The following is a 15,197-nucleotide window of genomic DNA, read 5'->3' as shown; positions in this document are numbered from 1 at the left end:
CGCACTGCATGGACTGGCCGGCGGCTCTTGGGGACAGAGTTAGATGGCCGTAGAACTCTGACAAGGATCACACTGCATGGACTGGCCGGCGGCTCTTGGGGACAGAGTTAGATGGCCGTAGAACTCTGATGAGGATCGCACTGCATGGACTGGCCGGCGGCTCTTAGGGAAGAGTCAGATGGCCATAGAACTCTGACGATCGCACTGCATGGACTGGCCGGCGGCTCTTAGGGAAGAGTCAGATGGCCATAGAACTCTGACGATGATCGCACTGCATGGACTGGCCAGCGGCTCTTGGGGTCAAAGTTAGATGGCCATACATCTCTGACAAGGATCACACTGCATGGACTGGCCGGCGGCTCTTGGGGACAGAGATGGCCGTAGAACTCTGTAGAGGATCGCACTGCATGGACTGGCCGGCGGCTCTTGGGGAAAGAGTTAGATGGCCGTAGAAATCTGACGAGGATCACACTGCATGGACTGGCCGGTGGCTCTTAGGGAAGAGTCAGATGGCCATAGAACTCTGACGATGATCGCACTGCATGGACTGGCCAGCGGCTCTTGGGGTCAAAGTTAGATGGCCATACATCTCTGACAAGGATCACACTGCATGGACTGGCCGGCGGCTCTTGGGGACAGAGATGGCCGTAGAACTCTGTAGAGGATCGCACTGCATGGACTGGCCGGCGGCTCTTGGGGAAAGAGATGGCCGTAGAACTCTGACAAGGATTGCACTTCATGGACTGGCCAGCGGCTCTTAGGGAAAGAGTTAGTTGGCCATACATCTCTGACAAGGATAGCAGTGCATGGACTGGCCGGTGGCACTTGGGGACAGTGTTAGATCGCCGTAGAACTCTGACGAGGTTAAAAAAAAAAAAACCAAGGAACGTGGATTTCCCATAGAAATAGGAAGAATTTTCCAAGCAGTGACTGCACGTGACGTCTTAGACAGCGGAAAATCTGCTGAGTTTTTGAAGTAGTGGTTTTAAAACGTTTTGCCGTCTTTTCCAGCATTTTTTTAAATCTGACATATTAAATAGTAGTAACCTACAAGCAGGAGCCGTCACTACTTTTAGCCGCTTCATGGCTTTTGAAGCCTGACGCTCGTTCTGACGCTGCTCTGCATATGTTCATTATGTGTAACATTTGCTGAGTGTCCCACAAGTACATTTCCTGCAGATTTTTCATGCGGCAGGTGGACGAGATTTGGTAGGGCTGAGTGCAGCAGCCTGTATTCTGCGAATGGTGCGAACAGCAGGAGTGATCCAAATGTCCCCATTCGGCTTCATCTCCCTCTTGCATTCAGTAATGGCTCCAAAGCTTCTTGCAGAACATGGCTGCCTCCGTTCAGCACCAGTGATCTGGGATTGTTTCTCGGCCTGTATTAATAGAACGCGGCAATAGGAAACATTGCCAACGAATAACAATGGCGCAGTATTTCCATATAGTTGGTGAGGGTCCGACCCTTGAAACATCCCGCGGATCACGAGAACCTACTGCTGTGTTGTAGCTTTCTCCATAGCAAGAGGTAAGAGTGTTGGGGTGCAGCTAATAGGGAATGTCAGCAGGATTTTGTCATGGAATCTGAGAGCAGCATGCTGTAAGGGGTAGATAGCCTGATTCCAGAGATGTGTCACTTATTGGGCTTCTTGTTGTAGTTTTGATAGAATCCCCGTTTACTGTAGATGTAGTATTGCTAGGAATGCTGAGCTGTGCATAACCCCGCCCACACTCCTGATTGGCAGCTTCCTGTGTATAGTAGCAGCAAGCTGCCAATTGTTGGTGGGGGGCGGGGTTACACAGATTAGCTGGACTGCCTAGCACAAGATACCTAGTCCTGCAGTGATAATCTCCTCCTGATTAAACACTTATTATATTAAAACCACAGCACACAAGACAAGTGAGTGACACATCACTGGAGTCAGGGTCTCTGCTCCTGTATTACGCAGCTCTCATGTTAGTGAAAACCTGCTGACTGATTCTCTTTAAATCTGCAAAGCTTCCTTAATTCTAAGCGGGCATCCTGTCGGTCCTACCCACGTAGATCCTTGCAAAACCCAGAACCTGTCATCCGGTCAAAAGTCCCCAGTTTTTGCTCCTATTTTATTTCCGTTGCCCCTCTGATAATTCCCTTTTCCAGAGATATGGGCCTGTTTATGTAGCGCTGATTTTTTTCCAGTTCTTACCAGGGGCTGTGGCTGAAATGATTCTGCGGGGGCGTGTCTTTAGGCTGATCTGCATAAGGACACTGAGCCACGCCTACTCGGAACAGACCATAAAAATTAGCGCTGAATAAAAAGGGTCTATATCTCTGGATTTAAAAAAATAAAATAAATAACATAACAATACTCAGTGGAGTAGGGGGAATAACATAAGAGCAAAAACTCAACACTTTTGATGTGGTGACAGGTCCTCTTTAAGAGCATAACACAAGTGTCACAGTGCTCCAGCCATGATAACAATGGAATGAGGGGCTTGGACAAGGTCCAGTCTTCTCTGCTAGGGTGACCTAGCACCATCTAGTGGTAGAACACTAAAATGAACCTGACCTGAATCCCTGTTTGTTGCATTTAGTAAAATTTTGTATTTAGGTAAATTGATTTTTTTTTTTTTTTTTTTTTACATATAGACATTTTATATGCAATGTGGAAACAGTATAAATACATTCTCCAAACCCTGATTGGTGATCATTCAAATTCTCACGTTACCCGCTGGTAAATTTTTAACTATAATGTAGGATCAAAGCGGGGAGAAGCAGCCACTTCTAGGATCCTGGCTACAATAAGCCCCGAGGAAAATCACCTGTGGACAAATAATTTAGAGAATCCTGCGGACAGCCCACCATTGTCCTTTTACCTTATCCCATCAATGTGGGAAATAGCAGTTCTTGAAAAAATAAATACTACTAGAAAGGTTTATCCTGCGAGGACATTCGTCAGCAGCCGTTCGGAATAGATCTGGCGTGTAATAGAGCGTCCTGAATTCTGAAATGCGTCCGAGACTCCATGGAATAATTCTTGTAATTGTGTCTGGTGGAAGAACATTCACAAGATAAAAATGTAAGTTTAACATGTAACTTTAAGGGTGTGTAGACATTTGCAACAGATTCTTGTATTGCTACAATGTATCTAAATTATCTAAATGTATCTAAAGTAAAAAAAAGATACTTTGCTCATAGTCTAAGTTAGAAGTCTCCGATTGTATCCAATTTAGTATTAGGGTCTCAAGGAGATACTGTAGGCGATCGCTCCCCTTCCTGCCTTATTGGTTTTTTTTAGGGGATCTTCTTGTTCCCCCTCTTTACATGTGTAGTTTTGTGCTATTATTTGGGTGTCTGTCTAATAAATATTTACTAATTTTTTTTTAAAGAGGTACACTTTTATGGTGCATGCTTTTTGCATGCTCTTTATATCATTTATCCTATTTTCTCTGAACTTATTTTTGGTGTTTTTCGCTTGTTTTTAATTTGTTCCTTATTATTCTTTTAATTTGCCTTTTTTTAAGTCTTTTATGTGTGTTTCACCTGTTTTTTATGTTTTCGGTGGATTCATTAATTGTAACTTTTTCAAAAGTCTTAATTTTTTTTTTTTTTTTGCACGAATGTACTCCAGTTCCCCTTTGAGGGATTATATGCATGTCAGAATATATATCGAGAGAGAGAGAGAGATTCAAAAAAGAGGCAGCACTCCATAATTCAAGTGAAAAAAATGTGGGCCCAGCTATGTGGGTTGATTAAAACCTTCCACATTTTTTTCACTTGAATTATGGAGTGCTGCCTCTTTTTTGAATCTCTGTGAATCTGGTGCAATCATTGGACTGGTTGCCTGAGGCCCTGCACCTGAAGATAAGTATAAGCGTGGTGCTGTTCCTTTTCTTCTATTAAATAAATAAATATATATATATATATATATATGTCCTTCTCAAAAAATTAGCATATAGTGTTAAATTTCATTATTTACCATAATGTAATGATTACAATTAAACTTTCAGATATTATAGATTCATTATCCACCAACTGAAATTTGTCACGTCTTTTATTGTTTTAATACTGATGATTTTGGCATACAACTCCTGATAACCCAAAAAACCTGTCTCAATAAATTAGCATATCAAGAAAAGGTTCTCTAAACGACCTATTACCCTAATCTTCTGAATCAACTAATTAACTCTAAACACATGCAAAAGATACCTGAGGCTTTTATAAACTCCCTGCCTGGTTCATTACTCAAAACCCCCATCATGGGTAAGACTAGCGACCTGACAGATGTCAAGAAGGCCATCATTGACACCCTCAAGCAAGAGGGTAAGACCCAGAAAGAAATTTCTCAACAAATAGGCTGTTCCCAGAGTGCTGTATCAAGGCACCTCAATGGTAAGTCTGTTGGAAGGAAACAATGTGGCAGAAAACGCTGTACAACGAGAAGAGGAGACCGGACCCTGAGGAAGATTGTGGAGAAGGACCGATTCCAGACCTTGGGGAACCTGAGGAAGCAGTGGACTGAGTCTGGTGTGGAAACATCCAGAGCCACCGTGCACAGGCGTGTGCAGGAAATGGGCTACAGGTGCCGCATTCCCCAGGTAAAGCCACTTTTGAACCATAAACAGCGGCAGAGGCGCCTGACCTGGGCTACAGAGAAGCAGCACTGGACTGTTGCTAAGTGGTCCCAAGTACTTTTTTCTGATGAAAGCAAATTTTGCATGTCATTCGGAAATCAAGGTGCCAGAGTCTGGAGGAAGACTGGGGAGAAGGAAATGCCAAAATGCCTGAAGTCCAGTGTCAAGTACCCACAGTCAGTGATGGTGTGGGGGGCCATGTCAGCTGCTGGTGTTGGTCCACTGTGTTTCATCAAGGGCAGGGTCAATGCAGCTAGCTATCAGGAGATTTTGGAGCACTTCATGCTTCCATCGGCTGAAATGCTTTATGGAGATGAATATTTCATTTTTCAGCACAACCTGGCACCTGCTCACAGTGCCAAAACCACTGGTAAATGGTTTACTGACCATGGTATTACTGTGCTCAATTGGCCTGCCAACTCTCCTGACCTGAACCCCATAGAGAATCTGTGGGATATTGTGAAGAGAAAGTTGAGAGACGCAAGACCCAACACTCTGGATGAGCTTAAGGCCGCTATTGAAGCATCCTGGGCCTCCATAACATCTCAGCAGTGTCACAGGCTGATTGCCTCCATGCCACGCCGCATTGAAGCAGTCATTTCTGCCAAAGGATTCCCGACCAAGTATTGAGTGCATAACTGAACATTATTATTTGATGGTTTTTTTGTTTGTTATTAAAAAACACTTTTATTTGATTGGATGGGTGAAATATGCTAATTTATTGAGACAGGTTTTTTGGGTTATCAGGAGTTGTATGCCAAGATCATCAGTATTAAAACAATAAAAGACCTGACAAATTTCAGTTGGTGGATAATGAATCTATAATATATGAAAGTTTAATTGTAATCATTACATTATGGTAAATAATGAAATTTAACACTATATGCTAATTTTTTGAGAAGGACCTGTGTATATATATATATATATATATATATATTTTTTTTATTTTTTTTTATTTATTTTTTTTTCAAAAAAAGAGGCAGCACTCCATTGTTTCAATGTTAAAACGTGCAGGGTTTAATTTACCCACATATTCAGGCCTGAATATGTGGGTAAATTAAACCCTGCACGTTTTAACATTGGAACAATGGAGTGCTGCCTCTTTTTTTGAAACTTTATGAGACTTGGATGATCGGTGGACTGGTTGTCTGGGGGCCTTGCACCCGAAGATAAGTATTTCTGTGCTGTTCCACTTTTTTCTTGTTGATAAAATTTATTTTTGCAAAAAAATAAATATATAGCAGAACATGCAGTTTGTTTGTTTTTTTTTGCTCTACAAAGGTTCAAAACAAAAAACATTTTTAGTTTTGTGTAAAATTCATGAAATGTGTGCGTTATTTTGATGAATTTGGTGCAAAAACAGCCAATATGTACTACAAGACAATAAAAAAAAAAAAAGATACTTTAGAAATCCTTGCGCGTCAATGAGTCTTGGATAGAGATGAGCGTATAAAGTCGTAGGACCTGGTCTGTGTCCTGGGAACCCTGTGAACCGCCCTCTATCTGACCGCATCCATGGCGGCTGCTCTTGTGATTAGCCGGCCTGCTGTGACCGTGTGTGCTGCACGCTGCAACGATGGCATTGTGCAAGGCTATGCAAGAGGAGCCGCAGCTACCGTCAGGTAGAAAGTGGTCCTCTGGGCTCCCATCCAGCGGTCACAGAATACTGCCCGGAACTGCCAGAATGAACTGACTGCCATTGAATTGATAGTCACAAATTTGAACAACCCAAGAATTCAGGGCCCCCATTGTCAGGACTGCTGGGGGTCCCCTTGATCTGACTCTACCTCTATCACCTGTCTTGTACATGGTTAGGCATTTACTGCAGTGTAAGAAGTTTGCATCATATAAACCGACCACCAATATTACACATTTCTCCTTACTTTGCATTTTCAAGTAGTTTGATGGCCTCTTCCCTCCGGTCTGTCTGCAGATACAGTAGAGCCAGCTCCAGCAGAGCGTTGGGGATCAGGTATTCGTCATATTTAATCTTCTTCTCACTGTAAAAGGGGGGTATTCATTCTATAGAATGGCAGCACCTTGTATCTAGCTGAGCCCTTCACTTCCGCAGGGAGGACACAAAGGAACCATGAACGTGTAAAATAACTGAAGGTCATACACACCACCTACTTTACTAGCCTGCCACGGGGATGGGCATATTTTATGGGCGCCGTATGACCCAGTCACATATACATAGATGGTCATTACACACATAAATGTGCATGTAAATGGGTGAATCAAGTCTGCTAAAATATAAATGACACAAGGTAGATAGAGGGTCCTATTGCATAATAATGATGTCTCGTTACATGGCAGAGGGGCCTTTGGGCTCCCAGAGGCGCCAGGACTGTGGAGTGACTACTAACTCTGCACCGCTGGCCATCAGCTGTATCAGCAGATAATCGCTATCATGGGTCAGAGGGGGAGGAGCATATGCAAAAACTTTGGCCAATCAGAGACTTTGTCCCGCCCCCGCTTACCTGTGGTGATATATGACGGATAGGTGACAAAACGAGAACTAATTTACAGTAGGATGCTCCTCGCCTCTTTCCTTCGTACTCACTTTGCAGGGATGTATTTGAAGCACTCCTCAGCCTCGTCCATCATGTCCAAATACTTGAAGCATAAGCCTTTTAGCAGTTGTACCAGACATTGATCGTCCCTCAGAAAATCATTCTCTGACAAAGAGAACAGAACACATTTATTTCCATCATGTCTCGGAATTAGATGCCGACATTCAATATCGCACTGTTCCTCGGTAAATACTGATGGCCGAGGTTCCTTTATGTGAACAGCGCCCCCAAAAAGGCATCGAACAAATTCTGCTAATAAAGTCTGGGATAATAACGATGAAAGAAACGTATTCTTACGGGAAATATCAGACGTGCCCAGCGGAATGGACATTTTACAAAAGTCACTGATGGTGGTTTACACAAATGGTAAATAAACTGTAAAAAAAAACTTTTGATATGTGACGCGATCGGTTTGATCAGTGGAAGCAATTTAATTTTTAAGTGCAGAATCAAAGCTTTTCTGTGACAAAACAGAAACACTGCTATAAAAAAAAGAGGAAAATGCAAAAAAACAAAAACTGCAACAAGGCTACAATCTTACTATGTTGTTATAGTGTATTTAAGGCTAGTTTCACATTTGCGTTAAACGCACATTTGCGTTAAACGCTGCGTTTTTAACGCAAACGCATGTGGTGCAAAAAACGCATGTAAACGCGTTAAAACGCTGCGTTTTTTAGACGCATGCGTTTTTGCATGTGTTAAAAAAATTGCGGCGTTTTGACGCGTTTACATGCGTTTTTTACCGCGTTTGCGTTTTTGAAACGCATGATGAGAGTTGTGTGACAGATGCCAATCATCAAAAACAACTAGAAAACCCACTATAAACAGAAATAGCTAGGGGTTAGGGTTAGGATCCCTTATGGTTAGGGTTTTTCTATTAAAACGCATGTGCTTAAAAACGCATGCGTTTACATAGACAGCAATACGTTTTTTTTTGCGGCAAAAAAAAGCCGCTAGAAGTTACTACATGTTGCATTTCTGCAACAACGCATGCGGCGGCAAAACGCATGCAAAAAAAGCATGCGTTTTTAATGTTAAGTATAGGAAAAAAAACGCATGCTTTTTTTGCGCTAAAACGCAGCGGCAAAAAACGCAAATGTGAATCCAGCCTTAGTGCGGAAAAAATGCTGTTAAAAAGCAGAAGAAAAAATGCATCAAAAACACTGCATGTAAACAAGCCCTTTAAAGCATTATTTTATTTTTTTTGCTCATTAAATGTAATTCCTTAACTATCCTGAATATTGGTGGGGTCCCAAGATAACTGAAAAGACTTTGCAGAAGAAAGTTTAGGGGTCTGTGCACTACTGAGCTCATGATCATGCGGGAGGATAGTGCTTCTGCAAAGCCTCTAGTGGTATCGGTGGGGGTCTTAGGACCCATAGGAAAAAGCGGTTATCCAGGACTACATTTTTTTTTTTTTACTATGGGCCTAAGGACTAGTCATGTGAATGCCACCTACCTTACATTTGTGCTTGTGCCAATCTCCACTGGCACAAAGGGGTCACAGACTCCTCTTACCGGTGATCCTACAGCTTCCTCTGTCATCACACAACTCTCCTCTGCTGATGGGGCGTCTCTGCTGATACTATACTGATTTACACCCTGGCTCCCCGCTGCCTAACTGCAGGGAGCCATCTATCAATCAGTATAACAGCAGTGATGCCCCGTCGACACAGCAGCCTGGAAGAAGAAGAAGAAGAGCTGTTCTGTGAACGAGGAGCAGCTGAATCACCAGCAGAAGTGGCAAGTGACCGCTCTGAGCCACCGGCGAGTAAAAACAGGCAAGTAGTTACGTCTGTTAGGAACTGCTTGCCTGTTATATTTTTGGCCCATAGTAACGAAAAACAGAATTTAATAGTCCTGGGTGACCCGATTATTCTATAGAATGTTAATGGACTACTAAATATAAAGTAACTTTTTAAAAGTTTTGTTATACTTTAATGTTTTTCTGCTTTGTTTGGAGCCCCCATAGCATCAAGTGACGGGGTCCAGTTTTCGAAACAATTGTGGGTCTCAGTCGTGAGACCCGTATGTCTCACGCATATATGGTATATGCCATGGATAAGCCTGAAAGGGAGTGTACCCAATTAATAAGTCGTTTCCAATCGATATGTGTGGAAATGACTTATTGATTGCCGCGATCCACCCATGAGACCACCAGCGAACCTGAGAATAGGGACCTGAAGACCCTTGTCTGAATGGAGGGCTCAGATATCTCCAGCAATGATGGAGTGGCCGTGGGCATGCTCGACCATCGAAACATCGTTCTAGGGAAGGACAAGTTATTTCCTAATAATAGGGCATAACCTATTAATTTGGAACAGCGCCTTTAAATGTATGAGCTATCCCTTTAACGATGGATTATGACACATTTTACTAACAAATCAGCTGAAACCCCTAAGAATGAGGCACGTGCCCCAACATGCAAAAACACCCCAAAAGTGAGTGCTTGCCTTAGACTACATCACTGGCTACCTGTAGCTCCTTCGTGCCCCTTTAGATTCTCCTCTGCTCTTTTCAATGTGAGTAACATCTTTTCGGTGAGGTCCCTCTGCTTCCCAAGAACAGCATAACCGTTCCAGATATACATCATTTCCTGCAAAAAAGAAGAGAACAACAGTCACAACTCCTCACGCCAGAGTCATAGGGCACGATTCATTATTGCATTTGCGTCTTTTTTTGCCTAATTTTTGCCATTTTTCATCTGTTTCTATTTGCTCCAAATTCTTCTTTTAATTTGTGCCCTTTTGAAGTCTAATTGATTTGTGTCTGACTTTATGTTAAATGAAGTTCACTAGTTTTGTTTGCATGCGCTACATTAATCCCTGGCACATTTTAGAATTCCTATCGTCGTTAAACATAATTTCATGTAACTGAAAAATGAGCATAAAAGGGCCAACCTATTTAAAGAGAACCCATCTCTTGCCCTAAATATGTATTTATTTATTTTTTACCTGGTGTAAATGCCGCCGTTCTCCTGAATCCGGCGGTGTTTTTCTTTTGTTCCTGCGTCTCTCCGTTCCTGGGATATGACCCTTCACTGTATAGAAATCTAGATTTCTTTGTTCCGAGTGGGCGTGACCATCAACTTCTGCGTGGGCGTGTTCTTGCAGATCACACCCAATTGGCAAACAAGACTAGATTTATATACATCTTAATAGAGCTCATATCTCAGGAACGGAAGGGCGCAGGAACAAAAGAAAAACAGTGCCGGATTCAGGAGAACAGCGGCATTTACACCAGGTACAAACATTATAGAGTTATGACAAGTGATAGGTTCTCTTGAAGTGGAGGCCTACTTGATAGAACAGTAATTTTTAATGATGAAATATCTGACCATCCATGGTGGCCATTAGGAACCAAGTGCCAGTGTAACAGGTCATACTGGTACAACGGTTCTAAGAAGATATAGAGAAAATGTTACATTACTGATCGGGTCCATACCAAAGGAGGGATAGATAATGACACTGGATTCTGAGCTTGATATCTCCGAGTTTTTCTAATAGCAAATTTTTCCGTTGGAAGAGATTTCCCGGCTATTTTAACTTTTAGGCTTGGCACCTGTCTGAGAAGGAAATAGAAGCATATGTTCTGTTACTAATATGAATCAGACATTGCTGGACATCTTCTACTAATATAACCATACTGTGCGCAGATCCAGGGCGAGGCGTCGGGTCCTAGACTTCCTGGCATTTACAATAATCCTCAACTATTTTGCTGCGGTTCCAGCTTTTATGAAAAAAAAAAAAAGTCCTGGCTGACAGGATGGGTACAGGCTTCACTCCATTAAAATCAATAGGGTTTCGTGCTCTGATATCTAGTGTTATGAAAATATCCAAGTCAGAGGCCGAAACAGCCTGACGGATTACCGGGTGTCTGTACCCCTTTATTAAGGACATTATTATGGTTCCCAGGTCCTAACAAGTGGGAACTGGGATGGATTTTAATCCCCAGCATTAATGGATATGTGACTATTACTAACCACTATAGCCGTGATACATGTGATTTGGGGTATTAAAATGCATTGACGAGTATGTGATATTTATGGTTTGTTTTTTTGTTTTTTTAATTCTTTGTATGGAGAAGGTGTTTTTGAGGATATTGAGTTAATGTACTATCCATGGCCCCTTCACTGCAGCATGCGACACAGTGAGCAAGGAGCTGTGCCTGGTACTGTGGCTTTATAAGCTAAGCTACAGAACCTGGCGCTACCATCAATATGATATTCTTAGAAAAAAAAGTCCTTAGAAACTTAGCCATGGTCCTGAGAATGATCCATCGTGTTCTGCTCATTAATTTAAAATTTGGGGGTATTTTAAAGCGATTGTCCAGCTAGATAAAAAAATGTATTAATGTGTTTAAAGTGAAGTTAGATGAAACTTACTCTCTCTTTTTATACATCAGCCTTGACGGAAAAGGAGGCTGGCTTTGCTATTGAAATGTGCCCGATAGTCAGCCCCCTTCAGACATGTTAAAAACAATGGGAAAACCCAATGCAGAAGTGGCGCTGCCGGGACCCAGATCCGGCACCGATATATTTACTATTAGAGAAGAGCTGGCTTTGTCTACATATTTTTTGGCCACTGATATTTTAATATCGTAGCACTTAAACTACAGTACACACCTTCTCATTTAAATATTTTTCTGTATTTTCATGACTATGAAATTGTACATTCACACTGAAGGCATCAAAACTATGAATTAACACATGTGGAATTATATACTTAACAAAAAAGTGTGAAACAACTGAAATTGTCTTATATTCTAGGTTCTTCAAAGTAGCCACCTTTTGCTTTGATGACTGCTTTTCACACTCTTGGCATTCTCTTGATGAGCTTCAAGAGGTAGTCACCGGGAATGGTCTTCCAACAATCTTGAAGGAGTTCCCAGAGATGCTTAGCACTTGTTGGCCCTTTTGCCTTCACTCTGCGGTCCAGCTCACCCCAAACCATCTCGATTGGGTTCAGGTCTGGTGACTGTGGAGGTCAGGTCATCTGGTGTAGCACCCAACTCTCCTTTTTGATCAAATAGCCCTTACACAGCCCTGAGGTGTGTTTGGGGTCATTGTCCTGTTGAAAAATAAATGATGGTCCAACTAAACGCAAACCGGATGGAATAGCATGCCGCTGCAAGATGCTGTGGTAGCCATGCTGGTTCAGTATGCCTTCAATTTTTAATAAATCCCCAACAGTGTCACCAGCAAAGCACCCCCACACCATCACACCTCCTCCTCCATGCTTCACGGTGGGAACCAGGCATGTAGAGCCCCATCCGTTCACCTTTTCTGCATCACACAAAGACACGGTGGTTGGAACCAAAGATATCAAATTTGGACTTATCAGACCAAAGCACAAATATCCACTGTTCTAATGTCCATTCCTTGTGTTCTTTAGCCCAGACAAGTCTCTTCTGCTTGTTGCCTGTCCTTAGCAGTGGTTTCCTAGCAGCTATTTTACCATGAAGGCCTGCTGCACAAAGTCTCCTCTTAACAGTTGTTGTAGAGATGTGTCTGCTGCTAGAACTCTGTGTGGCATTGACCTGGTCTCTAATCTGAGCTGCTGTTAACCTGCAATTTCTGAGGCTGGTGACTCGGATAAACTTATCCTCAGAAGCAGAGGTGACTCTTGGTCTTCCTTTCCTGGGGCGGTCCTCATGTGAGCCAGTTTCTTTGTAGCGCTTGATGGTTTTTGCCACTGCACTTGGGGACACTTTCGGAGTTTTCCCAATTTTTCGGACTGACTGACCTTCATTTCTTAAAATAATGATGGCCACTCGTTTTTCATTACTTAGCTGCTTTTTTCTTGCCATAATACAAATTCTAACAGTCTATTCAGTAGGACTATCAGCTGTGTATCCACCAGACTTCTGCTACACAAAACTGATGGTCCCAACCCCATTTATAAGGCAAGAAATCCCACTTATGAAACCTGACGGGGCACACCTGTGAAGTGAAAACCATTCCCGGTGACTACCTCTCATCAAGAGAATGCCAAGAGTGTGCAAAGCAGTCATCAAACCAAAAGGTGGCTACTTTGAAGAAACTAGAATATAAGACATAATTTCAGTTGTTTCACACTTTTTCGTTAAGTATATAATTCCACATGTGTTAATTCATAGTTTTGATGCCTTCAGTGTGAATGTACAATTGTCATAGTCATGAAAATACAGAAAAATCTTTAAATGAGAAGGTGTGTCCAAACTTTTGGTCTGTACTTTATATTAACAAGTTTAATGGAATTTTACTTTAAAAAACAATCAAGCAACTTTTCTTTTCCTATTTGGATGAGCTCTATTAGTGATTTAGGGGATATTTCCACCTTCCAACAAAAGTTAGAAATAAACCAACTCTCATTATCCAATAATCCCCCATTGTATTTGCACTGTTCCTACAGGCTACAGCAATGGGTACAAATTTACCCAAGGAAAGGGGGCATGTGAACACTCACCACCAACACTTATGATCCTAGAATAACAGAATCCAACACTTATGATCCCAGAATAATAGAATGATTATTTTGTAACAAACCTAAAAAGTTTAACTTCATCCTCCCCGAAAGGCTTTGTGTCGTCTTCTTCAAACATGCTGAGATAAGCAGCTTTCATGTAGACATATGTCGCCTGGGAGGTAAAAATAGCAGGTAGGACAGGGTTAATTATAAATGATATATTATCAGACATCCTATACACAACGTTGTGATGGATAGTGAACAAAGAATCCACCACTATGTTCTATAGTTTGTCATCACTTCAACTATTTATGGTCCTATAAAAGTTGCTTCTCAATACAATGCTCTGTTATTCCTGGTTTATTTACACAGCAAATACATTTTTTATCAATCATTCATGAGATAATAGATGTATAAAAATGTCATTAATAGACATGTAAATATATCAGATCCGGAAACCTTCTTTCCAACTTTTCTTTAGTGCTAAAGAAACCCTGATCGGATATATGGACAGAGTTTGACTTGTAGACAGACTGTCCAGGATTAAAAAAAAAAAAAAAAAAGGCGCAGCAGTGGCGTGAAATAAAAGGGTACCAATGGTTTCTTCCTCTAATGGCCAGCAGTCAAGATTTATGCTTCTTCCATCTAGCGGAGGTAGACAGGTCATAGTGCAATCACCAGGTTCCAGATGTTAGTATTATTACATGTCTGCTACCAAAATGGCGCAAATGGCCTCTTCAGAAAGGAAGAGGACTTGAATTCCAGTGCCACCAATGGGAAGTGGCAATCCTAAAAATCAATACCTTTTAACGAGCCTTGCCATATGACTACGGATAAAAGCCAAACCATAATCTCAATTTGCAGACACGTGTTTTGGGGGTGTTGCCCCTACCATGGCTGTATGAGAGGCCTCTGACTGGGGTCTAAGAGGTAACATTTCTCCATATGGAGAATGACATGCCTGTGTAAGGAGACTTATAGGCCCTGCACAAAATGGATGAAAACAGATTTGCCCGAAGGTAAACCAATACCTTATTTTACCGCTCTTGTTATATTTGCTGGGTATTCCCAATAAATATCAAATTGCAATAAAAATTATCCAGATCGTCAGTTTATGCAAGAATGGAGATAGTCGCTATACTAAATGGATCCCTGAAGGGATTCCTATATTTATTAAGATGAACTTGTAAAGTAAGCACCTACATAACGCTGCCTAATTTCTGTATATCCTGATTAAAATATTCCCCCCGACACCGGAGTTCACCCAGGGCTTCATCAGGGGATTCGGCCACTGATCTGATTACCCTGATGAAGCCGGTGAAACAACTGTGCTTATACCTAGGCTCATAATAATTAGAGTGTTGGGTAGAATTTGGTACAATAAGGGGGCCCAGCGGCAAATATGAAACCATTATTTTCAGGTGTTGTGCGGCTACTGAGGGTAAGTATCTGGATCATACAGGTAGATATAGGCTGGAGATTTACCTAGACGGGGTGGCCACTTTCCAGTTCTACAGGATGTGAAGCTGAGATGATGAGAGACTATCATGGGTGCAGCAGCTAA

The 15,197-nt window shown here is 41.9% G+C and overlaps 1 protein-coding gene across 2 annotated transcripts in view; it reads right to left on the bottom strand.

Annotated features, from left to right (window-relative positions):
• Positions 1 to 2,565: 2,565 nt before the first annotated feature.
• Positions 2,566 to 15,197, bottom strand: part of TTC39A (tetratricopeptide repeat domain 39A) — a 61,012-nt gene continuing 48,380 nt past the window's right edge. The window contains exons 13-18 of one of the 2 annotated variants that reach the window (XM_069737926.1): positions 13,714 to 13,805; positions 10,632 to 10,752; positions 9,663 to 9,783; positions 7,178 to 7,292; positions 6,498 to 6,614; positions 2,566 to 3,029 (exon numbers count right to left, since the gene is read on the bottom strand). In XM_069737926.1, the coding sequence (XP_069594027.1) occupies positions 2,936 to 3,029; positions 6,498 to 6,614; positions 7,178 to 7,292; positions 9,663 to 9,783; positions 10,632 to 10,752; positions 13,714 to 13,805 (660 nt within the window). In that variant the 3' untranslated portion in view covers positions 2,566 to 2,935. The remainder of the gene's footprint in view (positions 3,030 to 6,497; positions 6,615 to 7,177; positions 7,293 to 9,662; positions 9,784 to 10,631; positions 10,753 to 13,713; positions 13,806 to 15,197) is intronic. The other variant, XM_069737927.1, reaches the window with a different exon arrangement.

The sequence above is a fragment of the Ranitomeya imitator genome, chromosome 8 (assembly GCF_032444005.1).
Source record: "Ranitomeya imitator isolate aRanImi1 chromosome 8, aRanImi1.pri, whole genome shotgun sequence".
NCBI lineage: Eukaryota > Metazoa > Chordata > Amphibia > Anura > Dendrobatidae > Ranitomeya > Ranitomeya imitator.
The sequence above is the reverse complement of the archived record's forward strand: the minus strand, read 5'-3'. Positions and strand labels throughout refer to the sequence as shown.